The sequence below is a fragment of the Caretta caretta genome, chromosome 5 (assembly GCF_965140235.1).
Source record: "Caretta caretta isolate rCarCar2 chromosome 5, rCarCar1.hap1, whole genome shotgun sequence".
Taxonomy (NCBI): domain Eukaryota; kingdom Metazoa; phylum Chordata; order Testudines; family Cheloniidae; genus Caretta; species Caretta caretta.
The window spans coordinates 34853566-34878887 of NC_134210.1; the positions used below are offsets into that span (position 1 = coordinate 34853566).

The 25322-nt window shown below is 44.6% G+C and overlaps 1 protein-coding gene across 1 annotated transcript; it reads left to right on the forward strand.

Moving 5' to 3' along the window:
• Positions 1–159: 159 nt before the first annotated feature.
• SNX18 (sorting nexin 18) lies at positions 160–23245 on the forward strand. Its single transcript, XM_048851824.2, has 2 exons — positions 160–1959; positions 20826–23245. Exons 1-2 carry the CDS (start codon positions 396–398, stop codon positions 21077–21079), a joined length of 1818 nt encoding a protein of 605 aa, XP_048707781.1. The 5' UTR covers positions 160–395; the 3' UTR covers positions 21080–23245.
• The last annotated feature ends 2077 nt before the right edge of the window (positions 23246–25322 follow it).

Sequence of the window (25322 nt, forward strand, 5' to 3'; positions counted from 1 at the left end):
CGCTCTGCGTTCGGCTCCTCGGCCCTGCCTCTCGGCTCTGGATTAGCTAACGAAACTGGTTACGTGGGAGAGTCCCCGGCCCGGCCCCCCTGTTCCCCCCGCTGGGGTGAAGCGGGGTTTCGGAGCCGCCGCGCATAGCGGAGCGAGCCGCAGCCGCGCTGCAAGGCTCCGCGGGCGGGCGGCAGACGCCGCTGTGAGCGCAGCCCGGGCGCCCCGCAGCGCCAGCCGCCCGCCCCCACCGCCGGGGGGAGCAGCGGGAGCCGGGGCAGCAGCAGGGGCGGCCCCGGGCGCGAGGAGGAGCAGGAGGCGGCGGCGCCGCCGCCGCAGGCAGCACGGGGAAGCGGCCGGGCTGCCCGGGAGGGGAGGGCTGGCTCCGGCCCCTGCCCGGCGGGGCCATGGCGCTGCGGGCCCGGGCGCTCTATGACTTCAGGTCGGAGAACCCGGGCGAGATCTCGCTGCGAGAGCACGAGGTGCTGAGTCTCTGCAGCGAGCAGGACATCGAGGGCTGGCTCGAGGGGGTCAACAGCCACGGCGACCGCGGCCTCTTCCCGGCCTCTTACGTGCAGGTGATCCGGGCTCCGGCCGCGGAGCCGCCCGCCCCTGCCGGCGGGGCCCGCTACGCCAACCTGCCCCCCGGCGGCTTCGAGCCCCTGGTGCCCCCGGCTGCCTTCAACCCCCCGGTCCAGCAGCTCCCCCCTCCGGCGGCGGCCGAGCCCTTCCCGCTGCCGCCCGCCTTCCCGCCGGCGCCCTACAGCGGCTCCTACCAGCCCAGCCAGGGCAGCGACGACGACTGGGACGATGACTGGGACGACACCTCCACGGTGGCGGACGAGCCGGGCGTGCTGGGCAGCTCCTACCCGGACTACGACGCGGCGGGGGGCGGCGGCCCCACCTCGGCCCGGTACCGCCTCTCCACCCGCTCGGACCTCTCGCTGGCCTCCCGCAACAGCCAGCAGCCCGGCCACCCCCACCACCACCCCGGCGGCGGGGCCAAGAGCTCGGCCACCGTGAGCCGCAACCTCAACCGCTTCTCCACCTTCGTGAAGTCGGGCGGGGAGGCCTTCGTGCTGGGCGAGGCTTCGGGCTTCGTGAAGGACGGGGACAAGCTGTGCGTGGTGCTGGGCCCCTGGGGGCCCGAGTGGCAGGAGAACCCCTACCCCTTCCAGTGCTCCATCGAGGACCCCACCAAGCAGACCAAGTTCAAGGGCATGAAGAGCTACATTGCCTACAAGCTGGTACCCAGCCACACGGGGCAGCAGGTGCACCGCCGCTACAAGCACTTCGACTGGCTCTACGGGCGCCTGGCCGAGAAGTTCCCTGTCATCTCTGTGCCCCACCTGCCCGAGAAGCAGGCCACGGGCCGCTTCGAGGAGGACTTTATCTCCAAGCGTCGCAAGGGCCTGGCTTGGTGGATGGACCACATGTGCAGCCACCCAGTGCTGGCTCAGTGCGATGCCTTCCGGCACTTCCTCACCTGCCCCAGCACCGATGAGAAGGCCTGGAAGCAGGGCAAGCGGAAGGCCGAGAGGGACGAGATGGTGGGTGCCAACTTCTTCCTGACCATCAGCGTCCCCACCGGCCCTGCCGCTGCCCTGGATCTACAGGAGGTGGAGAGCCGGGTGGATGGATTCAAGAGCTTCACCAAGAAGATGGATGAGAGCACCATGCAGCTCACCCACACCGCCAATGAGTTTGCCCGTAAGCAGGTCACTGGTTTCAAGAAGGAGTACCAGAAAGTGGGGCACTCCTTCAAGGGCCTCAGCCAGGCCTTCGAGCTGGACCAGCAGGCCTTTTCTGCCAACCTCAACCAAGCCCTTGCCTTCACCGGGGAAGCCTATGACACCATTGGGGAATTCTTTGCAGAGCAGCCCCGACAGGACCTTGACCCTGTGATGGATTTGTTAGCACTATATCAGGGGCATCTGGCCAACTTCCCAGACATCATCCATGTCCAGAAAGGTAATATCCCTGTGTCTATCTTTAATATGCCATTCAATCTCTGTCTCTCTGTGGTCAGATGTAGGAACCAGGAACTCCCGAGTGCTAATCCTAGCTCAGTCAGTGTCAGTGGTTTTCAGTTAAAGCCCGCTGCATTTACTCAGGCAGACCTGTCACTGAGCTTAAATGCAATAATACAAAAGTTTCATTCCATACCACAGGCCCAGACTTTAGTGGGAATTCTGCCTGGCTAAAAGCCACAGGTCTGGGCCCTAAGCCAGTCATCTTCATCTATAAAATGGGAATTAATACCTGCCTATACTACGGATATGTTGAAGATCATTCAGTTTGTTTATAAAACATCCTGCAGATGAAGTGGTGTAAAAGCATCTATTAATATAATTAATATCTTAAAATAGTCTAACTGCTTTTTAAATATTTAATCTGAAGTTACCTGAGAACATAATACAGTTATAATCCCTTTCACCGCAACCTGTCAAGGCACTTTACAAACAGTATTTACAAGAACCCATTTAGAAATATTCCCATTTTCAAATGGTGAAACTGAGCCACAGACCAAGAATGACTTGCGTGAGGTGTCACAGCATAACCTTGTATTATGTGCACTTTACAGTGCAAGGTTTTGAATTAGATATTGAAAGCAGCTGGTGTCTTGTCTGTTATGGCTGGACACTTAGGCCTGGTCTACACTTAAAACTCTAGGTCAACGTAGATACATCATTCAGAGGTGTGAACAATTCCCGCACCTCCCACCCCCATAGACAGCACTGTCAGTCTAGTTACCGCCTCTTCAGTGGGTGGATTTACTACAGTGATGGAAAAACCCCTTTGATGGCTGTAGTAGATGTCTAAACTACGATGTTGCTGTAGCTATGGAGCTGTAGCAATTGTTGTGTAGACATAGCCTAAGGATCTACTTTGGTGAGTGTAATAGTTTGCTGCAGTGTTCTAAGTTAAAATTTCGTATTCTTCCTCTTGCTGTCTCAGCAGGTTCTGTTCACCGTTGTCCTCCTAGCTACCACCTTTACCCTGAGATGTAACAGTATTTCTGAATGTTGTTTGTAAGACGCTGGGATTCATTGGTGGGAAAGAAACTATCCTTCAATAGAAGGCGTGGCCAAACCGGGCTCTGTTGCAGTTGAATTGTGGCTTGTGGAGCGCCCCCACCCTTCACCATTCTCAGCCTACCACATCAGGGGAGCTTCTGTCCTGTGGTGGGGGTAGGGGCTTAATCAGGAGCAGGGAGCCCAGGCAGGGGCACCTCATAGGGCAAAAGCCTCAACCCTGGCAAGCATGTCCTATGGCTCTCGAACTTCTGAAAATTATCATATGTGGCTCGGAGGGTCAGTAAGTTTGGTCACCCCTACTGTAAAAGAAGTGTGTAACTTGTAACATTTTTCACATACATAAAACTTTGTTATGTTATGCTTATTTAGATAACCTTAACTTTACAGTACAGACCTGACAGTTCCTAATGTATTCTAATCACTAATGCATTCTGTACAGTAAGATGCAGGGCATGAATTTTCACCCACAATGGTAGAAAAGTTCTTTTATTTTGCCCCTAATGACATGCCTTCAAGTTTTTGCTTTCTAGAACAACACCTCAGATCAAAGGCAAAGGAGTTTGATTTGAAAGAGATAGGTATTTATAAAATCCATGTTGGAATCACCGATTTCTGGTAAAATCTGAGGAGCCAGAGTTCACAGGTATCACTGTAATACACTTCCAGCTTTCGTACAAGGGCAATTTTTGTTATGTATCTTTTATGACTCATCTAAATCAGATTTGTTTCACTGTAAAATTTTGGAGAGTGACAACATTATTTCAAGAAAGAGAGGAGGAAATTTATGCTAATCTTTTTGTTTTGGAAAATTCCCCTTGTTGGCATTACCCTCTGATTAACTTACACCAGCGGTTCTTAAACTGTGGGTTGGGACTCCAAAGTGGTTCGCGACCTCTTTTGAATGGGGTCGCCAGGGCTGGCTTAGACTTGCTGGGGCCCAGGACCGTAGCCAAAGCCCGAGGGCTTCAGCCTGGGTGGTGGGGCTCAGGTTACAGGCCCCCTGCCTCTGGGGCAGAAGCCTTTGAGTTTCAGTTTTGGCCCCCCCACCTGGGGCAGCGGGGCTCAGGCAGGCTCAGGTTTCGGTCCCCCCTCCTGGGGTTGTGAAGTACTTTTTTGTTTTCAGAAGGGGGTCCTGGTGCAATGAAGTCTGAGAACCCTTGGCTGACACCAAATGTTTTAAAGTCAAAAAGGTGCTTGAACCTGGTAAAGTGCGTTTGTTTTGGGAATGGAGAATTTTAAAGTTAAGAATTCTATAACTAACTTAAAGGAATACCATCAATATGATTTTTTAAAATCAGCTAAATATGTCATCAGTTTTCCAGTAGAACACTGTTTAAGTAGTATGTACTGCAGCTTTCCTTTTTTTTTTTTTTTAAATAGAGGGTTTTTTTGCTGTGTTAGTGGTTTTTTGGGAGGCTCATGGGGCAAGGTCCAAAGGCAACACCACACATTAGTGATCTCCAATCTTTTTACGCCCTAGATTACTTGTTGAATTTAAGGGCAACCCAGGCTCTACCCTACCCGTTCCCCAAAGCGCCGCCCTGCTCACTCCATCCCCCCGTCTCTGTCGCTCGCTCTCCTCCACTCTCACTCGTGTTAACCGGGCTGGGGCAGGGGGTTGGAGCTCGGGAGTGGGTGCTGGCTCTGGGCTGGGGCTGAGGGGTTCGCATTGTAGGAGGGGGCTCCAGGCTGGGCCTGGGGCAGGGGGTTGGTGTGCAGGAGAGGGTGAGGGGTGCAAGCTCTGGGAGGGTGTTTGAGAGCAGGAGGGTGCACCTAGGGCATGCTGGCCACTTCTGGGAGCGGTGTGGGTAAATTCACCCTCTTGTTGAACTTGGGGAAGTTCAAGCAAATGAGCTTCTACCAGAATATTGCATATGGGTGACCATAAACAAGGCCCTCATTCTGCAGTCAGAGCCACAGAGGAGCTCTGTGATGTCTACATAGATCCAGTTGTAGGGTTGGGGACTATAACTGGTTACTAAGTAAATGAACTGGAAAATAAAAAGGAAGATTTTTTTCTCCAGTCTTTTTGCTCTGATAATCTTGGGTTGTTTATAGCAAGGTGTAACTTTTTAATTACAAAGTGTAATTTTAGATTAAGGTGATTTTTTTGGTTTTGTTTTAAGGCTGACAGTGGCCCTTTAAAGTCATAATCAGTGAAATAAAGAAAGCTGCCAGTATTAAAGAAGATCCTGGGGCCGGTTTTGTTCAACATCTTTATTAATTATCTGGATGATGGGGTGGATTGCACCCTCAGCAAGTTCGCAGATGACATTAAGGTCGGGGGAGAGGTAGATACACTAGAGGATAGGGTCCAGAGTGACCTAGACAAATTGGATGATTGGGCCAAAAGAAATCTGATGAGGTTCAACAAGGACAAGTGCAGAGTCCTGCACTTAGGATGGAAGAATCCCATGCACCTCTACAGGCTGGGGACTGACTGGCCAAGCAGCAGTTCTGCAGAAAAGGACCCAGGGATTACAGTGGATGAGAAGCTGGATACGAGTCAGCAGTGTGCTCTTGTTGCCAAGAAGGCTAATGGCATATTGGGCTGCATTAGTAGGAGCATAGCCAGCAGATCGAGGGAAGTGATTATTACCTTCTATTCGGCACTGGTGAGGCCACATCTGGAGTATTGCGTCCAGTTTTGGGCCCCCCACTACAGAAAGATTGTGGACAAATTGGAGAGTGTCCAGTGGAGGGCAACGAAAATGATCTGGGGGCTGGGGCACATGACTTACGAGGAGAGGCTGAGGGAAGTGGGCTTGTTTAGTCTGCAGAAGAGAAGAGTGGGGGGGATTTATTGGCGGCCTTCAACTACCTGAAGGGGTTTCCAAAGAGGATGGAGCTCAGCTATTCTCAGTGGTGGCAGATGACAGAAGAAGGAGCAATGGTCTCAAGCTGCAGTGGGGGAGGTCTAGGTTCGATATTAGGAAACACTGTTTCACTAGGAGGGTGGTGAAACACTGGAATGGGTTACCTAGGGAGGTGGTGGAATCTCCATCCGTAGAGGTTTTTAAGGCCCAGCTTGACAAAGCCCTGGCTGGGATGATTTAGTTGGTGTTGGTCATGCTTTGAGCAGGGGGTTGAACTAGATGACCTCCTGAGGTCTCTTCCAACCCTAATCTTCTGTGATTCTATGATAAGGGGCTATGACACCCTGCCTACTTCAACAAAATCATAGGTGTTTATGGCAGAGCTATTGGATTGGCTGAAAAACATAAAGTGTCTTTCTGTGTTTAGTCTTCTGCCTTAAGCAACATGCTACACATTTTGCAATAAACCCCGAAAAGACTACCCAGTTGACTACCTAGAAGAGTGGGCAGGATTCATAAAGATGGGCTTCTTACTTCTATAATCTAGTCTCCACATAATCCAAAATGCATCACTCAAGTGGGGTGGAAAACTCATTACCCTGTTCTCCCCCTCCACAGTCTCCGAAAACAATCCTGACAAAGAGCAAAAACTGGGGTCTGCTGTACTTGACACACACCTGAGCAGGCTCTCCTCCCTTTTGTTATTTGCTCGATAGACAGCTGCACACTGAAGTTTAGGGGCCAAGGCTTAGTGTAAGAACTCCTCTCACTGCTCCCTCTTCACATGATCGGGTGAAGATGTGGGGGAATACACAAGCTGGCTCACAAGTGTTCATATGGTGCAGAAATAAGTGCATGGTACAAACAGGTGTCGTGTTTGAACACCTTTCAGTTGTCCTTTTGCACCACACAGCCTGAAGCCTAAGCTCTGAAAGAAAGCCTCTCTATAACCAGCCTCCCAAGTGGTCCCCTGAGAAGCTGCAGCACTCAGAGCTGTAGCGGAGAGCAGTCATAGTGAGGGAAACTAAGGCCCTGTCTACACTAGCACTTATTTCGGCAAAACTTATGTCATTCAGGGATGTGAAAAAAATACCTCCCCGAGCAACATAGTTTTGCCAGCATAAGTGGTAGCATGCACAATGCTGTGTTGACGGGAGAGCTCTCCTGTTGGCATAGACTGGCTACACAAGCGGTCTTACAGCGGCGTATCTGCATCGGTACAGCTGTGCTGCTGTAAGCTCGTTAGGGTAGACGTGGTCTAAAAAGAGCAAGAATACTAAGGTGTGCTTCCTGTGCACCTTCCTTCATCTAATCATCTGAGGGGGATCTCAGTCTTTTTTGTGGACCAGCTCCAGGGATTTCTCAACAGCCATTCCTATGCAGGGCACACCTAGTCTTCCTCCTGAGGGCAGCAACAGAGCCAAATAGTGGCAGGCAAATGGTAGGGGTCAAACAGGTGGCATGAGACATGTCCCTCTCCTCCCCCAGACCTCTGCAGGGAGCAGTACAATTAAAAGATGTAGCAAAGCAGGTACCACCTGTATCAAGTCACTGCTATTGACTGTAGCATGATCTCCTGCTGCTGCCTTCACCAGTCCACCCTGATCTGATGACCTTCAGTAAATTTCTGAGGAAACCAGCATTCAAGATGGAGACACTCACCATTGTAGCCATCAATAAAAGCAAAATTTACTATAGATCGTCCATAGATTTGAAGGGAGCGTATCTGCACATCCCTATTATTCTATCTCTCAGAAAATTCCTTTGCTGCCATCCATAGGTGAAGCATTTTCAGTAGAAGTAGCTGTCTTTTGAGTTAGTCAGAGCATTTACAAAAGTGCTGGTAGATTTAGTGGCATCACTCTGACGGGAAGGGAGCTATGTCTATCCCTTCTTGTAGGACCTGGCTGTTTGTATTATCATAGCATCTAGGAGTCCCAATCATAGACTGACACCCCATTGGGTTAGGCACTGTACAAAACCGAACAAAAAGACCGTCTCTGCCCTCAAGCCTTTACAGTCTAAGTAGTGATCAGCTCTTTCCAGAGGGAAAAAAAACCAGTAACAGACACTTGCCATTTCAGACCCTGGAAGAACGTAGATTTTTCATAGCTAGGGCCCTACCAAATTCAGCATCTATTCTGGTAAATTTCACAGCTATAGGATTTGAAAATTAGTCCGTTTCATGTTTTCAGAGGTTTACAACTGAAATTTCATGGTGGTGTAACCGGGGGGGGGGGGGGGGGAGGGGTCATGACCCAAAAGCTAGTTTTAGGGAGGGGGATCGCAAAGCTGTTGTATCGGGATTGCCACCCTCACTTTTGTGCTGCCTTTAGAACTTCCTGCAAGTAAGTAGGAGGTTCCCTGAGATGGAGAGGTGTCTGATCTCCCCTGTGCTGCTGGGAGTGCTCCAGCTGGGGACTCCTAGCTGCTAGTCCCGCCCGTGCTGGGGAGGGAGAGAAGTAGCAGCTAGGAATTCCTATCTGGGGTGCTCCCAGAAACATGGGGGAGGTCAGATATACCTCCATGAATCTCCTGCGGCTTCAGGAAGCTCTGGGGCTGCTGCCCAGTTGTGGAACTTCCTGCAGCAGGGGGAAGTACCCGGAGGTGGGTCTGACCTCCCCCAGAGAGTGGCTGTGCAGGGAAAGAATAAGTCCCATCCCTCCACAGCCCGGAGACTAGCAGCTGGAGCCCAGGAGCCCCAGGCTGAGGTACCTCCAGCCCTGCACTTCTGCCTCTCCTCCACTAGCTAGATTTCACGGGGGAGGGCTTATTTCCTGGTCCATGACACATTTTTCACGGCTGACTTTGGTAGGGCCCTAATCATGGCCAACTGATCATGAAAAAAGCCAGTCAATGCCAGTATAATCAGTCATGTACTGTGGTTTCATAGACACTGTCAAACACAAAGTCCTCATGTCACAAGAGACATGAGAAGCTAAGAACTATATACTGGAATTTGAGACCATCAGTGTGTTCAAGTGCTGCCTCAGGATTACGAACTCGTATACGGATACTGTATGGCAGATTATGCATAAACTGGAGACATTCTGCAAGACATAGTGGCTTATATTTTCAAGAGTGATTAGTGGGTTTGGTTGCCTAATTTGAGACCACTTAGAGTCTGACTTTCAGAGGGTGGGTGCTGAACATTGCTGAAGTTCAGGCCCATTTAAGGTGTCTCAAGTTGTGTACTCAAACTGAAGCACCCAAAATCCTTAGTCATTTCTGAAAATGTAGGTCATTGTCTGAAATGGTGTCAAAGACAAAATCTCACACTGTATACAGGCCCTTGAAAAGGCAGCCAATCTTAGAACTGGACACTTAAGCAATGCCAACGTAGTGGGGTGTGGTACACGCTTCAAGGGAAACTCAGTACAGGGAATGTGAGTATAAAAGGAAAATAGAAACAGCATCAACTAACTGGAGCTTTTGTTATGCCATTAGCACACTGCCATCTAAAATGTGGCCTAGTGCAGTGCTACTCAAAGTGGTGGTCCGCGGACCGGTGCTGGTCTGTGAGCCATCGGCTGCCGGTCTGCGCGCACATTGGGAAAAAAAATTGCCAGTCCCCCACATCAGATAGCTTGAGAAGCACTGGCCTAGTGGACATAGCACTGGACTAGAACTCGGGAGACCTGGATTCTGTTTCCGGCTCTGCTACTGGCCTGCTGGGTGCTTGACACTTGGGCAAGTCACTTTGCCTCTTTATGCTTCAGTTTCCCCATCTGAAAAATGGGATGATGATACTGCTCTCCATTGTAAAGTGCTTTGAGAGCTGCCGATAAACGCTATGTAAGGACTAAGTTATTGTATGATGATATTATGACAGATGCCAGTCCAGGCATATTGCATATAAAGTCAATAGTACTACTTGTGAGTAAAATGTAAGCATGTGCTTAAATGCAGGACAAGGACCTTTGCTGAAAATGACACGTAGGTCTAGCATATCTTAGGATAGTATATACATTTATTTTAAAATTACTGAAGTTGAACTTTGAATGAAACTGCAAAGCAAACCAATCTAGCTTGTTACACACGGTTGTTGCACAGCAGTTTATTTTCCCCCTTTTGTAGGTGGAGGTAAAATGTTCAATAGGCTGATATTTCTCTAGAGTTCCTTTCGTTTATCTTGCTATCCTGCTCTCACTTGCAGTCATCATAGCTGATTTGAGGTACTTGTTTAGCCTTATACTGCAGCTTAGAGTAATTAAACATTCTTACTGGCGATGGTACTTGTCAAATGTGGTATATTTACCTTTGTGGACTTCGAAATATTTCTTCTCTAATTAGCTGTTTCCATTGATAATGTACATTGTCTAGTGTACTTTTAATAAAAATGAGACCTAGTGGCAGAAGGGAGATCAGTCATCACAAGGTAATCAGTGATACTAAATATATCTGCAGAGGTCTCTTAAATCTGTCTTTAATACTTACATCACAGTCACACCAAAGGACCACAGTTGTGATTCAGAGTCCATTGTATTATGGGCTATAAAGACACTGCCCTGGCCCCAAAGAGTTTACATCCTAAGAAGACACGTGACATTTGAAGAGTGGGAGTGTGGGAAAGACGGGATTACAATTACATATGTACAATTTTTATTTATATTAGGCATTTTAAAAATAGACTGTCCTTTAACACATCTGCTCTCTACATCATTAACTGGCTACATATAAACTGAATTAATGTAACCATTAAATCTAGAAAAAAAAATAGAAACCATAGAACTTTTAAACTCCTTCATCATCACCTTTTATTATTTGCATGGTATCCAAATTGGATCTAGGCGCGAAGCTGATTTTACTAACCTTTTGCACTGAAGTATGTGTAGCAGTTTCCTATGAACATCACACCAGCCTGCTGTGACTGGAAGTGCACCCAATGTAAGCAATCCCCTACCTAATCTGATCATTCAGTAATGAATCAAAGCGCTATGCTAATTTAAATGGTCAGTACATTAGCCCTTTCAGCTTATGAGTCTGAATTTTTGAGTGTAACTATTTTCTTCCAATATCATTGTGAGCAGTGGATGAACAAGCAGGCATCAAAAAGAAAGAAGTCACACTTCTTAACTATTATGTCACTGCAGACTCTATGATGTCAGTATGCTGAATTGGGCCCCCAGTCTTGCAGACATTTACATATGTGAGTAACTTTTCCCACAAAAGCCTTTGCAGTGTCTGGGGCCTAACACTGTAAGAGTTATTTTTCCAACAAGAGGACAGGGGGTTTAAAAAACAAACAGCAAATTAAGTATCCTCATGCAGGACCAAGTTTTTGAGATGGGTGGTTATTTATTTATTTATTTATTTATTTTTTAAACCAGTGTCTGCCAGATATTTTGCAAGCAATTGTAACTTTCTTAAAACTGCACTTTGAAGTGCAGGCCACATTCCTTTGGTGAAAGATAGAACTCCTCTTATATTTTCCACCTTCATGGAGAAAAGCATCATCTTCAGTTTAATAAGTCTGGGTCTATATATTTTGTTGGCTAGATCTGAAGAGGTAAGTCACTTTTTTCACTCTGTGGTGTTGAAGACAACTTGCTTCCTTCTCTTTGGGTATGTGTACACTGCAGCTAGATGCCTGTGGCTGGCCTGTGCTAGCTGACTCGGGCTGTTTAATTGTGGCATAGATGTCTGTATGGTGGGAGGGTCTTAGAGCCCAGGCTACAGCGCAAGCCCAAACAGCTACACTGCAGCTAACCAGCCCCTTAGACCAAGCCCCACGAGCCCAAGTCAGCTGGCATGGGCCAGCCCTGGGTGTCTTAACTGCAATGTAGACAAACCCTTTGATACCAAAGCCTGATTCTAGGTTAGAGTAGTAACTGGTTCCTTCTTAGTAACTGTGCTGTCAGTTTTTCATTATGACATCTTTGCTGTATATTCAACACTGAAGGCTGAGAGAGATTTTCTGTTTTTAACTTAAGGCAAAAAAACCTATTAAGCATTTTCTGTCATATAATAACCTAGTTAATGTACAGAATATGCAAGATGTTCATTTACTATGAGCAAATTTCTCTAATCTGTGCTAATGACATTAAGCAAATAGTCTGTCAACAGTGAAATCCCTTGTACCACTTCATACCTTCATTTTGAAGTACAAGAGGGGAGTATTCCTTTTTTTTTTTAATTCCATTTTAAGAAACTAAATGGGAACCGTAAAAGGCCCTTTGATGATATTTAGCTTCCACTGCATTGTCTGAGGGATCTCAAAGTACTGTACAGATGTTAATGAATGTGAATCCTCACAGTAGCCATGTGAATGGCTAATAATCCCCTTTTAATATGGGGAAGCTGACTACAGTGGAGGCTAAAACTTGATTATGGTAAACCATGTACAGTATCCCAAAGCACTGAGCAGCGTGAGGCACAACATGAAATTGACATAATTCTTGATGGTTTTACTGCTGTTGGAGTACTGCACTGGTGCAGTGAAACTGTCTAGAATTAGAGAGACAAGGTGGGTGTGGTAATCTTATTGGATTGGTGAAAGACAAGCTTTCAAGCCACACCTAGCCCTTCTTCAGATCACAAGAGCTCTGTGTAACTCAGAAGCTTGTCTGTTTCTCCAACAGAAATTGGTCCAGTAAAAGATAGACAAAGTGGGTGAAGTACTCTCCAATATCCTGGGACTAACAGAGTTACAACAGCACTGCAAACATTGTCTAGAATTGGATTAGTTTTGGGCTCTGTTGGTTGGCAAACCTGTGTAACAGAGGAACTGGAGCTCTCTGTAGATTCAGGAAGAAAACAATGCTTGGATTTATTGGTCTGTTTCAGTGTGCTTTTTTTGCAACTGTCAGGACTAGAATTATTATGTCTGTATAATGTCTTCACTTTTTCAGTAATTGCTTGATTTGGACCTTATGCTCACCAAGGAAGCTGTGCACTTTCCAATGGAGAAGGGATTTTAAATCCTTTACGATGAACAATGGACTGTGAATTTGGGGTGGATATCATGGCTGCTGTTACTGAGGAAACTTAATATGCAGATTCAGGTAGCTCTTCTGCAAAGAATGAGCAGGCAGTTTAAGGTTAATTTGCTCTTAGCCTTTGCTGAGAGGTCGCTTCTGCTCTCAGATTCTTCTAGTGATTGGAATGAATACCTTACATAAAAAAACCCACTCAGTTGTCCCTCAGAGTGAAAGGTAAATCAAACTTCATGTATGCATTCATGGGCTACCAAGTGTTTGTCTTTTCAGAACGCTAGGCCAGGCATTGCAGTAAAATAGTCTGAGGGTTTGGATCCTTGATAAGAAAAAAATGAGCCTGTTTCAAATTTCATTTTTCATTTTTGCAGGCTTGTATATAATACTGTAAACATGATATGGTAAGCGAATGGATATCTATGTTCTCCCTACATGTTTGAAATGGCCTTATTTTAAATGGCTTGTTATAATATAAGGAAGGCAACGGAAAGAAGAGATTAGAGTTCAAGGTTACCACTTTAAAAGCACACTATTCTGTATTCAAAGAGGAATCCGGGAAGCCTACTGGTAGCCCTGCAGATTTAAAATAAGGGTCAGTTTGATGTCAGCAAAAAGTTATATTATTTTACTCTAATAAATAATCCTCCAAGTTGTCTTGCATAGTTTACTTATTAGATAGGGATAAGGGATCATTACACAGACCTTTTTCTTTTCACAAGATTTCATAGTTGTAACCACTGAAAGATATTCTTTGTTAAATTTAGAGTTTCTTCAAAGACCATCATGTTTTCTGACTCTCATTTAGCTTGCTTTTGAGAGAGCAGTATTTCTGAGGAACCTTTGTACTTCTCCACAGACTCATCAGGGAGGATTTCCTATTGAAACTCATTGGCTGGTGGACTTCTCAAAGGAAGCATTCAAGAATGTAGTATTCCTTGTTTTTGCCATACTTTTCACTGGTACAAAGGCCAGAACATTCAAACTCCCCTGATTTTTCCCAGCTCTGTCATTCTGTGGCCACTGCCTTTTTCCTAGTCACTCAAAATGTGTCCATTGATTGTTTGAACTTGATGTATTATCTTATTCAGAAAAGAGCACTGAGTGAGTGATTGGTTGGTCCTCTTCCCAAGTTGCCTGGCTTGGATGCCACACTGATAGTTTCTTTAGGAACAGCTAAGATATCACTTGTGACAGTGCTGTTCTCCATAGGCCTTGTTAGTGAAAGATCTATGGTCTTGCATGAGAGGCAAAACATGCAACACTCAACTATTGTTTCTTTTCCTCACTTACTTTTTTCTCTGATTCCAGTTTAAAAAAAAATGGTATTGCATAAAATAGCAATAGTGGTACCATAATGCGGAGGATGATATTCCTATAGCCCTTTCCTTGTTGGAACTCTGCCCCTACTTCTCATGTTACATACCTTTTGTACAGTTGTTTTGAAAGGAATCTCTAATTTGAAGAGTAAAGTAAGGACTTCACTTGATTGACAAAGATCTGATATTTGCTGAAAACAAACAGGGTTACAATAAGCAAGCTGACCAGTTTTAATGTATCACTTATCTCTGGCTCATGTTGAAATAGATCTTGTTCAAATTATCTGTCTTTATCTATATTAGCAGAATCACAGCTCAGTTGCCAGTATAAGACAGAAATATTATGGTCAGAGGACCTTAGTGTGTGACCTGGTCAGTTCTTACAACCAGAGTTTAGTGGGAAAGTTTAGGAATACCAGCTGTTGGTGATTTGATAGTCGGTACACTTTCCTTTAAGTTGGTAGTGAACCAAAGATCCATCATGCTGTCCGAAGATATTCACTGATGCTTCAAGTGCTATCTTTCGGAGGAGATGTATACCCACTCACTTACCGTTGATCCCATGATCCTGAACAGTTTGTATTGTTGCTGTATGCTGTTAATGCATTATCGTTTTACCTTACAGGTGACTGTTTCACTGGTGAATGATACAGTCTCTGTATAGCTTGTGCACCCAACGGCATTTCTAATGTGATAAGGACCCTCCATGTAAAAGGAAAAATACTTATTTTTGTCCTGATGTGAACAGTGTTCACAAAGGTTTTCTTTGCTTTGAGAATTATATTGTCTCTTCCCCTTCTGCTCACAGCCACAGACGTTTGCACTGCAAGCCCTTTTACTGTCTCATTCCACTTTCTTTTGCTGTCTCAGAGCTTCTATATGGACCAGATGTTGCGACTTTTTGTTATATGTTTCACAGCTGGAAGCATTTATTTCTGGAAGGAATTTTAAATTGTCAGTCTTCTTGGCTGCTAGTAACATAATTATAAATCTTCCTTATTAAATCCTGTTATTATCATTGCATTCTCTAGTCTCCTCTTACATTACAATAAAACATCAGAATATGAGGTTTTGTTACTGGAACCTCTGGTCCTTAAGCCTCTAAGGCAGGGGTCTCAAACATGCGGCCTGCGGGCCATGCTACGGCCCGCCAAGCCCCCCGCCCCCCAGAGTTATTTCCTGCTGCTGCCAAGCTCCCCTCACCCGCTTCGCCCCTCCCCCACAGCGCACCGCATCCCTGCTCCTCTGTCTACTTCCAGGTGCTTCCCGCCGCCAAACAGCTGTTAGCGCTTTCCAGGGGGGAGGAGCGGGGAGCCGTGCACTCAGGGGAGGAGGTGGAGAAGAGGCGGGGCAGGGGCGGAGATTTGGGGAAGGGTTTGGAATAGGGGCAGGAAGGGGGTGGAGACTTTGGGGAAAGGGTTAGAAAGGGGGCAGGGAAGGGGTGGGACGAGGTGGGACAGGAGCGGGGCCTCATGGAAGGGGTGGAGCGGGGGCAGGGCCTGGGGCAGGGGTGGGGGCTTTTGCATCTTTATATGTAAAGGTGTCAGTGATGCGGCCCTCGGGCCAATGTACTTATCCTCATGTGGCCCTCGTGGTGATTTTAGTTTGAGATCCCTGCTCTACCGAGTATCCATTGAGCATCCAACTATTTAGCACTGGACCTTGGATTGAGGATTACAAAAAATATCATTTGCATCTTTCCATCATTTTTCCCCTCCTTTTTTCAGTTTGGTGATGCAGTTTTTTCTAGTGCTTTTGATCTATGCCTTCTTTGCTATTTGAGGGATGATCCTAATCACCTAGAACTTGAATTCGAAGCTGGATAACAAAAGCTCAGTTCACTGAACTAGAGGCTTTAGACGCATGTGCAAGTTTTTATAGATTTGTAATAGTTGGAAGTAGAAAAAATATTTTGGTCATCTAGTCCATCTCTCCTGCTAATAATCCTATACTTTGGATCAATGGTACTTTACATAGAAATGAAATGGATTGCATATTCTATTACACATACAAATATACATTAAAAGAATGTTATGGTTGTAAAATTAAGCACTCAAAAATTAGGAAATGCCAAAATTAATATCTGCACAGGCATCAATTTGCACAATTTTAAATCAGCCCCATTGTAATCATAGAATATCAGAGTTGGAAGGGACCTCAGGAGATCATCTAGTCCAACCCCCTGCTCAAAGCAGGCACAATCCCCAATTTATTTTTTTTTTTGCCCCAGATCCCTAAACGGCCCCCTCAAGGATTGAACTCACAACCGTGGGTTTAGCAGGCCAATGCTCAAACCACTGAGCTGTGATGTCCCTCTTGCTAATATACTAATACTGCTATGATATTGTACTGCTATGGATATATTTCATATTATTCTCTATGCCATACCTTAAGGATCCTAACATCTTGATTCTTTCCCCCTCTCCCTGTACACTAAGCAGAAGTCTTCATGTCCTGATGCACCTTAGCTCAATGACTTCTTCCAGACCTTTTTTTTTTTTTTTTTTTAAAAGGTGTGTTGCAGCCCTGCTGGATTGCTAAGTGTGCCTGATGATGTTCTTTGCTTTGCCATCAGCCCCAAATGTGGCTATATATCAGTGTTATAGGCCCCAATCAGTTCTGCAGTTTCATCTGCATGAGTGGACCATCGCATCCTTGTGCAAAGCCTCGTTGTAATCAGTTAGGCTCTTCTCAGGCTCATGGGTCCTCCTCTGTGGATCCAAATGGGGCTATAGTGAAGTGTTTTGAGATCCCTTGGGCTGAAATGTGCTACATAATTGCAAGGTATTATTATTGAGAATGCAAAAGCAAATCGATTTTTGTTAGGATGAATTTCACTAAGCTCAGTTTTAACAAATTACAAAATTATGTTATAGGGTGAATGTCAGTTTCATAGAATCATAGAATATCAGGGTTGGAAGGGACCTCAGGAGGTCATCTAGCCCAACCCCCTGCTCAAAGCAGGACCAATCCCCAATTTTTGCCCCAGATCCCTAAATGGCCCCCTCAAGGATTGAACTCACAACCCTGGGTTTAGCAGGCCAATGCTCAAACCACTGAGCTATCCCTCCCCCCCAAAGTTTGCTTTATGCTTAATGCTGTTCAAAAATAAATAGAACCTTTGTTTTTGGTAATCAAATAGAGATCAGACTGGCTTTTTTCCCTTTTATTCTTTTTAGGTTAGTTGAAGGCTAATTGCTTTCTTAGTATATTACTCTAAATCCATGAATTTTTAAAAAGCAAGCAAGTTTGTGTGTAGGGATATGCACTCATTACATATATTGCTGACCTAGGGCTATAATCTATTCTAGATGTTAATGGAGAATTCTGTTATAGTACCTGAATGAATCCTGCTGCATTAGGTCAACAATATCAATTATGCTAAAATTTTTACTTAGGTTCCTTTTTCTAATTGTATTTTGTTTTTAATAATCAATAGGACTTTAAAACTCTTTACACTTGTAATATTTTCTGGTTTATGTGTTAACTATAGATATAGAGAAATTGTATTAATGTGGAATGGTTTGAGGAGAGTATATGCTATACAGTGAGTTTTAAAAAACTACAATACTTATGGCTCTTGGTGTGTAAGGTTTAAAATCAAATTGGAAGATAATTATTTGGATATTATGTCTCTCACATAATAATATTTCTCACATTGCAACTTTAGTATGATCAGATTTCATTAAACAATTCCATCTGGCTTCTTTTTGCACAAGCCCCAAATTACATTTTTTCCCCCCACTGAAAAAAGTGTCCTTGCTTGCAAAGAACGCTAAAATCAATGAAGATTTAGGAGTATATTCTACCTGACTCTTGGAAGGGGACAGCCTATAGGCATAGGCGTGTGCTCCATAGCTTGCTGTGCCTCACATACAAGGCGTTTGGTTTAGTTTTCTAGGTGGACCAGGGTAGAGTGGATATGATTTGTGGGCCAGTACCTACCTCTTCATTGGTATGCATTGTCTGTGTGAACGGCTGCAGCTCGGAAGTTGTAGGAGTTGGTGCAGAGCAGCCGTAGTACTACTTCTGGTATAACTGTGTTGCGTATGGTGTGGAATTTTCACACTCCTGAGCAACGTAATTATACTGATGTAGGTCTGCAGTGTAGATCATATCCAAGTATGTCCAGTGGACGTTTTCCAGTTCCAGGAACAGTATCTGGAATCTGTTTTTATTGATAGTTAGCCTGAACTGGTTCGGTGTACCTTGTCCTGTATTCACCTGGGTGAGGGAGAAAGATATTAATAACAAGTTTCAGAGTAGCAGCCCTGTTAGTCTGTATCCGCAAAAAGAAAAGGAGGACTTGGGGCACCTTGGAGACTAACCAATTTATTTGAGCATAAGCTTTCGTGAGCTACAGCTCAAAGCTTATGCTCAAATAAATTTGTTAGTCTCTAAGGTGCCACAAGTATTCCTTTTCTTTTTAAAGATATTAATATCTACTTCTGTATTTCTTAGCTGTTAAAGGGCTATATTGCAATAAACTTTTCAGGTTCTTTGTGTGTTAAGTATTTAACTCCACTATACAGAACATAAGAGCTGAATGGTATATTTGAACACTGACTTCTGTATGCTCAAGACTATTCTAACAGCATTCTTGTGGTCTTAAGATTCATGTGTCTAGTGTCTTGCAATATTTTGTTTTCCCCACTGTTAATGGAGGTGTTCTCTATCTTTCTCTAAAAAGTATACTGACTGATTTTTAAGATATTGAAATATAAATACAGTATTTATAGCCGCTCTGGCTTTGATAGGGCACAGAACCCAACTTCAGCAAAATAAAATCTTAGAGCCTTTATAAAAAAAAAAACATGGCTTATTTTTAGCTACTTTCTTCATTATGTTAATCCAGTCAGAAAAAGCTGCTTCCCATAATTAGAGGGCAACTCTGTATTGGTAAAATCCGATGACTACGGCTACTTATGGTATGTCTACACTACATTGGCTACAGCAGCAGAGCTATGGCACTGCAGCTGTACTGCTGTAGCACCAAAGTGTAGACACTTCCTGTATTGACAGAAGGGGTTTTTCCATTGCTGTATTTAATCTACCTCTCTGAGAGGGGATAGATAGGTCAACAGAAGCATTCTTCCATCTACCTATCTGCATCTGCAGTGGGGGCTAGGTCAACCTAACTATGCTGCACAGGGCACAAAATTTATCCCAGCCCTGAGTAATGTAGCTGTGTTGATCTAATTTTTCATTGTAGGCTAGTCTTTAGATATAGATCTCAAAGGCCCTGCTCCTACTGCAGGGATTACTAAAACTGTGGGTATGACATCTCTACAACTGATTTTTTGGAATCTCTCCTTCACCTTCTATAGCAGTGGTTTTCAAACTTTTTTTCTGGAAACCCAGTTGAAGAAAATTGTTGATGCCTGCGACCCAACGGAGCTGGGGATGAGGGGTTCGGAGTGTGGGAGGGGCTCAGGGCTGGGGCAGAGGGTTTGGGTGAGGGCTGCGGCGTGAGGCCGGGAATGAGGGGTTCAGGGTGTGGGAGGGGGCTCTGGGCTGGGGCAGGGGGTCGGGGTGCGGGAGGGGGTCAGGGCTCTGAGTGCAGGCTCTGGGCTGGGGCCAGGGATGAAGGGTTTGGGGTGCAGGAGGGGGGTTTGGGTTTGGGAGGGGCTGGGGCAGGGGATTGGGGTGCAGGCTCTGTGGTGGGGCCAGGGATGAGGGGTTTGGGATGTAGGAAGGGGCTCCAGGTTTTGGGGGGGTCTCAGTGCTGGGGCAGGGGATTGGGGCATGGGAGGGGGTCAGGGCTCTGGGCTGAGAGTAAAGGGTTTAGGGTGCAGGAAGGGGTTATGGGTTTTGGGGGGCTAAGTACTGGGGCAGGGGGTTGGGGTGCAGGGTCAGGGCGCGGGGTTACCTCGGGTGGCTCCGAGTCAGCAGCACAGTGGGGGTGCTAAGGCAGGCTTTCTGCCTGTCCTGGCACCACGGACGGCACTGTGCCTTGGAAGCGGCCAGCAGCAGGTCCAGCTCCTAGGCGGAGGTACACAAGCGGCTCCGCGTGGCTCTCGCCCGCAAGCACCGCCCAAACTGATGAATGGGGGTTCAGATCCGGTGGTCAGGGTGGGGGCTGTGCACAGAGCCCCGTGGCCCCCCTACCTAGGAGTTGGACCTGCTGCTGGATGCTTCTGGGGCGCAGTGCGGTGTCAGAACAAGTAGGGACTAGCCAGCCTTAGCCAGGCAGCATCACCAATGGGACTTTTAATGGCCCGGTTGGTGGTGCTGACCAGAGCCACCGTGACTCAGTGCCTTCCAATACTGGGTCATGGAATGTGTCATGACCCTTAGTTTGAAAACCACTGTTCTATAGCATAATAGTTCGGTTTCAGTGATCTCTTTCACGAATTTGTTTAAATGTATTATACCTTTGTCACTGACATCAGTTCCTCTTTTCTTTAGTTAAACTTTTGTAAGAAAGCACTGATAAGTTTGTCTACATATTTTTGAGAGAGAGAATATATGGCACAATATTACTGTGTATCTTTACAACTAATGAGTTTTAAGTTATCCTAAATACAAGTTTCTAGAGGTGAGAAATGCCTGAGAGGTAGGTAATAGCTACACTGCAGATTTAAGTACACAGCTGCCGTTGTGTAACAGAGAGTGAGTGAGAGAGAAAGGACTTTTTGTATGCCCGAGAATTTGAATATATTGGTGAAGTACAGTAGCTAAATCTATAGACACTCTATTTAGTTCAATATTCCTTTTTTGTTCTTTGTACAGGAGCCCTTACCAAAGTCAAGGAGAGTAAGCGGCATGTGGAAGAAGGGAAGATGGAGGTCCAGAAGGCTGATGGTATTCAAGATCGCTGTAACATTATTTCTTTTGCTACCTTGGCAGAAATTCATCATTTCCACCAAATTCGAGTGAGGGACTTTAAGTCACAAATGCAACATTTCTTAAAACAGCAAATACTTTTTTTCCAAAAAGTGACGCAAAAGTTAGAAGAAGCTCTTCACAAGTATGACAGTGTTTAATCTCCTAACTTTGAATTGTGGACTGTTCAGAGTATGAGAGTGATTTAAGCAGCAGAGTAACAATCGCTGTTATGGAGGAACAGTTGCCAACTGTTGGTGGTACAAGAATGGTTTTGTGTTCATCTGGAGTCCCAGCTGAATCTCTAATTAAGTAAGAAGGAAATGGTTAATATGGCTATGTAATAGAAACAGTACCACACATTGTAACTAAGTTATACTGTTTATGCCTACACTACCATTGTAACTTTTTTGAAATAATGATTATACTATTGCCTTATTGCTTTTTGAAGTATGGTATTTTAGTGCATACTTTGTAGACCTCAAAACCGTTTGGGTCTTTAAGGAAGCTGGCTAGATAAAAGCCTGCTTCAGATGCCTTTTTATTCTCCTAGATTTGGATTTCCTAAAGTCAACCAATTCTCTGTTTACAAACTCCTACTAGAGCAGCTATGCAACTTTGTGCCTTTAGACTTTTGATTTTTCCTTTTCTAGTAAGCCACATTTTTATGACTGAATGAAGGGTTGGTGCCTGTGACAGGAATGGATTATGAAATCTCATATTGACTGAAATAATCAGCTGCCACCATCTAATTGGCACAGCAAGTATTGCCCTGTGACAAATGTTGGCTGAAAAAGCAGGATTTAAAATCAATTCACACTTTCTTGTAATAAACAGTCTTCATTTTCAATTCTATTTGCCAGAACCTTAAACATACAAGTGAAGAGTACAGCACCACTGTATTCCCTTTCTTACCATGATTAGATAGTGAGGGGTTTTATGTTAGAATACATTATTGTGAGTAGACACTTGGAGAACTAATCTAATAGAAGCAGAGGATTGAAATGTATCAAGGGACTGTGTATACAGGCTAAGTGACTAGCACTTGTTTGTGTACTTGATAGCTGGTGATGATTTGCTCATTGTTTCAGTGTAAATTCAAATACAGACCTATGTGGTCAATTGAGACTCCACTGTGATTCACTGGTTTACGAAGTCACAAATTTGCAGGGATGTTCAATGGTATAAATGGTTTGAAAGCAGTCTTGGCTGAACTGACTAGGAAACAGGAAGCATTTCTTATATTTATAACACCCATTTAGCAATTATACAGAAAAGTAAGACAATAGTTTAGTTAAGGATTTTTGCAAAGTTGAGAGTGTGTGTGTGTGTGTGTATACACACCAACACTGTCTCAAAACAACAGTTATCTGATCTAAACCAAGAAAATCAGTCTAAACTTTATCCTTAACCTACCAGTTCACTTTCTGAAGGTCACTACGAGAAAGTTTTTCCTTTATCTTGTCTCCTTACTATAAACAAAAACCAAGAAACTTGAATTTAATTTACACACACACACAGCTGAAACCAAACAAAAGCCAGGAAACTAGGCAGTCAGGGGATATCGTTCAGATGGAGTACAAAATATTAACCACCCGTATCGTAGAAATCCAGCAGTTATCTGACTGGATCATGCCAACTTTTATAGGTTAAAAACCCCACTGCTGTTTGATGGAGAAACAAAAAATAAAAAAGCAAGCAGCCACATTTTCACAAGATCTATTGCAAAATGCTTTTGGATTGCCCTGCACTGATGGTTAACAAAAAGTTATTTCAGGAAGAACTTTGCTGATGTAGTGATACTGATAAACAAAGAAAAAAAATCACTGTTAGCTAAAATAAAAGGACAACCGATAAGGAAATAAACTGTTTACAAGCTTCTAAGAGAACTGCAAACAATGTTGAGGAAATAAAAAGTATTTGACATGGTCATAATGCTGACTCATCATCCTTAACTTTCCTCATAGTACCTCATTGTCAGGGTAGTGATCTCTGAACAATAGCTGATCTTATTCCCAGATATGGTTTACTACGTACTTAAGACAGTGGTGGGTTAGGTTTGGAGTTTCAGCCTGTGCTTGGTTAAGCCAGATGCTGTTTTAATAAATATCTATGTGGTAATTATATGAGGCTGTAATCAAAATCATTCCTCTTGAGCAGTTAAAAGACTTTTCAGAAAATTACCTTGGTCCAGTTAAAGATTTTAGGAACTTAACAGTACTGAAATGTTCATATCCAAGAGAAAATGAAGCTGTTATACTATATACAGTACAACATTATCAGAATGGTACAGTTTCCACAAATAAACTGTCATGCCCTTCCTCTCATTCTCTCATTGTTAGTTTTGTTATGTTTTTTGGAAGGGGCACATTTTAAAATTTGACACTATAAATAAGACTGAACTGAACCCTGGATCTGAATCTCTTCAGACTTTGGAAAGATTCAAATCCAGGTCAAAACTTTGTGGTTTTGGCCCATTTTTGTGGTAAACCTTTTGTAACTTTTCAGTTAGTTGGTCTTAGGTGAGAAAAAAGGTTGCTTGACTATCTTGGGTGACTAAACTCAGTGACAAGCCTTTTTTTTTTTTTTTTGGTTAAGTATCCTTACATTGGAAAACGGGAAACAAGAATACACTTAATTTTTACTTCTTATCATGAGGAGTCCAAACTCAGTTTAATTTAAAATACCCTCTTAGTGAAGAAGTATCACAGTGAATAACTGCAATGAATCTCTGAACACTGAAGGATGTGGTCCAAGGCCCAAATGTACTCAAGCTGGATCTATATTCTTTGGTAGGGGCCCTGGATTCTGTGCACTCTGGTGCAGCAAACTGGAAATCTTGCAGCAGCTTTTTAAAACAAAATAATGAAATTAAATATGGAATAGAACAAACAAGGACAGGAGCCTCTGTTTAATGTTAAATTACAGTTGTTTTACAGTGTCTCTGCATTTTCAGTTTTTGAGGTGTCAGATATTTTTATCAACAATACCTAACTATTGTAGAATTTTATGGTGGGGGTTCGGCAGCTAGATAGGGGACAAATAGGACTTTTGGCTTCTATGAAGGTGTTGGGGGCAATGTGGGATTGTGGATAAGTGTGAGTGCTATGTATCCGTTCAAAAATTACTAACAATGAAATGTTGAACACTGTTGCCATTTTAATTGTCATCCTCAGGAGTTAACAACCTGTTAAAACAAGTTGGGCAATTTGAATTTCAGGGATGCTTGCAAATTCAAGACAACCTCTTCAGTTTATATTCTCTGCACATTTTTAGGTTTCTTTACAACCTTTAGGGTCATACAGGACAATCTGTTTGACAGACTTAGGAGTGTTGCACACTCCAGCCTGCAGAGACCCGTAGGAAAGCACTCAATGACAATACTTCAGATAAGTATTTAAACCTAGAGGAATGAAGCATGAAAGAAGAATGAGTAACCTTTGCAGCTTCTCAGGCCACTAAATAAAAGATACTCAAGAGGGGTTCAGTCCATAGCTACTCCTGGATTTCTGGTACAGTAGAAGCATTTCAGAAAACATTGCCAAAACTGAAGTATTACATATAAAACTGAATTATTTTTAAACTGTTAAATACATTGAAAATATATAAATCCTTTTTTTGTAGGCGATGCTGACATAGCCTGACTTTCTAGTCTAAGACTGTGTTTGCAATAGCTTATAACTTTACCAAGCTTTAACTGTTCATGCTGAAAGTTTCCGAGCTCTCCCTCGGCCAGAATTCTTTTGGAAAACTTCAAGATGATTGGTTCAGCTGTTTATCACAATGAGGTTAGGGGAAAATGTGTGGTTTTGCCCATGTTAAAAAAATTCTGTAAACAGTTTTGTTCACAAGCTCCAGTGCCTCAACTCTTTGAAGCAAGAACTTGAAATCTGGCAGGGAGTCGGATGTGCCTCTTGCTGTTCCAGCAAAAATCCCCCCACATTTGGCCAAGTTATAAGCCTCTGTAAATCCCAGCTTGCACTTGCTCAGTACAGAGTTGTTAAGAGTTTGGCAGCTAAATTTCCCTGAAGATTCCATCTGCACTGAGCAGTTTCCAACCGAGGATGGCCTGGGCTGAGCAAGACTCCTGCAATTGCTTCTCCCAGTGGCCAGGCAGTGCTGTGACATGGCACCAGGCACAGGCTCTCCTGTGCCCTGGATGCCCCCACACTGGTGCCCAGGCAGTGAGCGTGTAAGTAGTGTGGAATATTAAGGGGTGAGCGCCTGAGTTCCCTGTAAGCTGCATGGCCACGCAGCAGCCCATTTAGCGCCACGCAGGCACTCAGGGAACCCGCCCAGCTGGGACCTGCTGGGGGAAGGGTGGCCCCTCCCCCGGCCCCAACTCAGCCCTGGACCTGCCGGGGGAGGGGCAGCCCAAACCCAGCCCCAGCCTAGACCTGCTGA

Excerpts from the sequence above, each read along its gene's own strand:
- SNX18 (XM_048851824.2), top strand. The coding sequence starts at position 396 with ATGGCGCTGCGGGCCCGGGCGCTCTATGACTTCAGGTCGGAGAACCCG. Across the intron at positions 1,960-20,825 it reads CATCATCCATGTCCAGAAAG|GAGCCCTTACCAAAGTCAAG; the intron begins GTAATATCCCTG and ends TTCTTTGTACAG.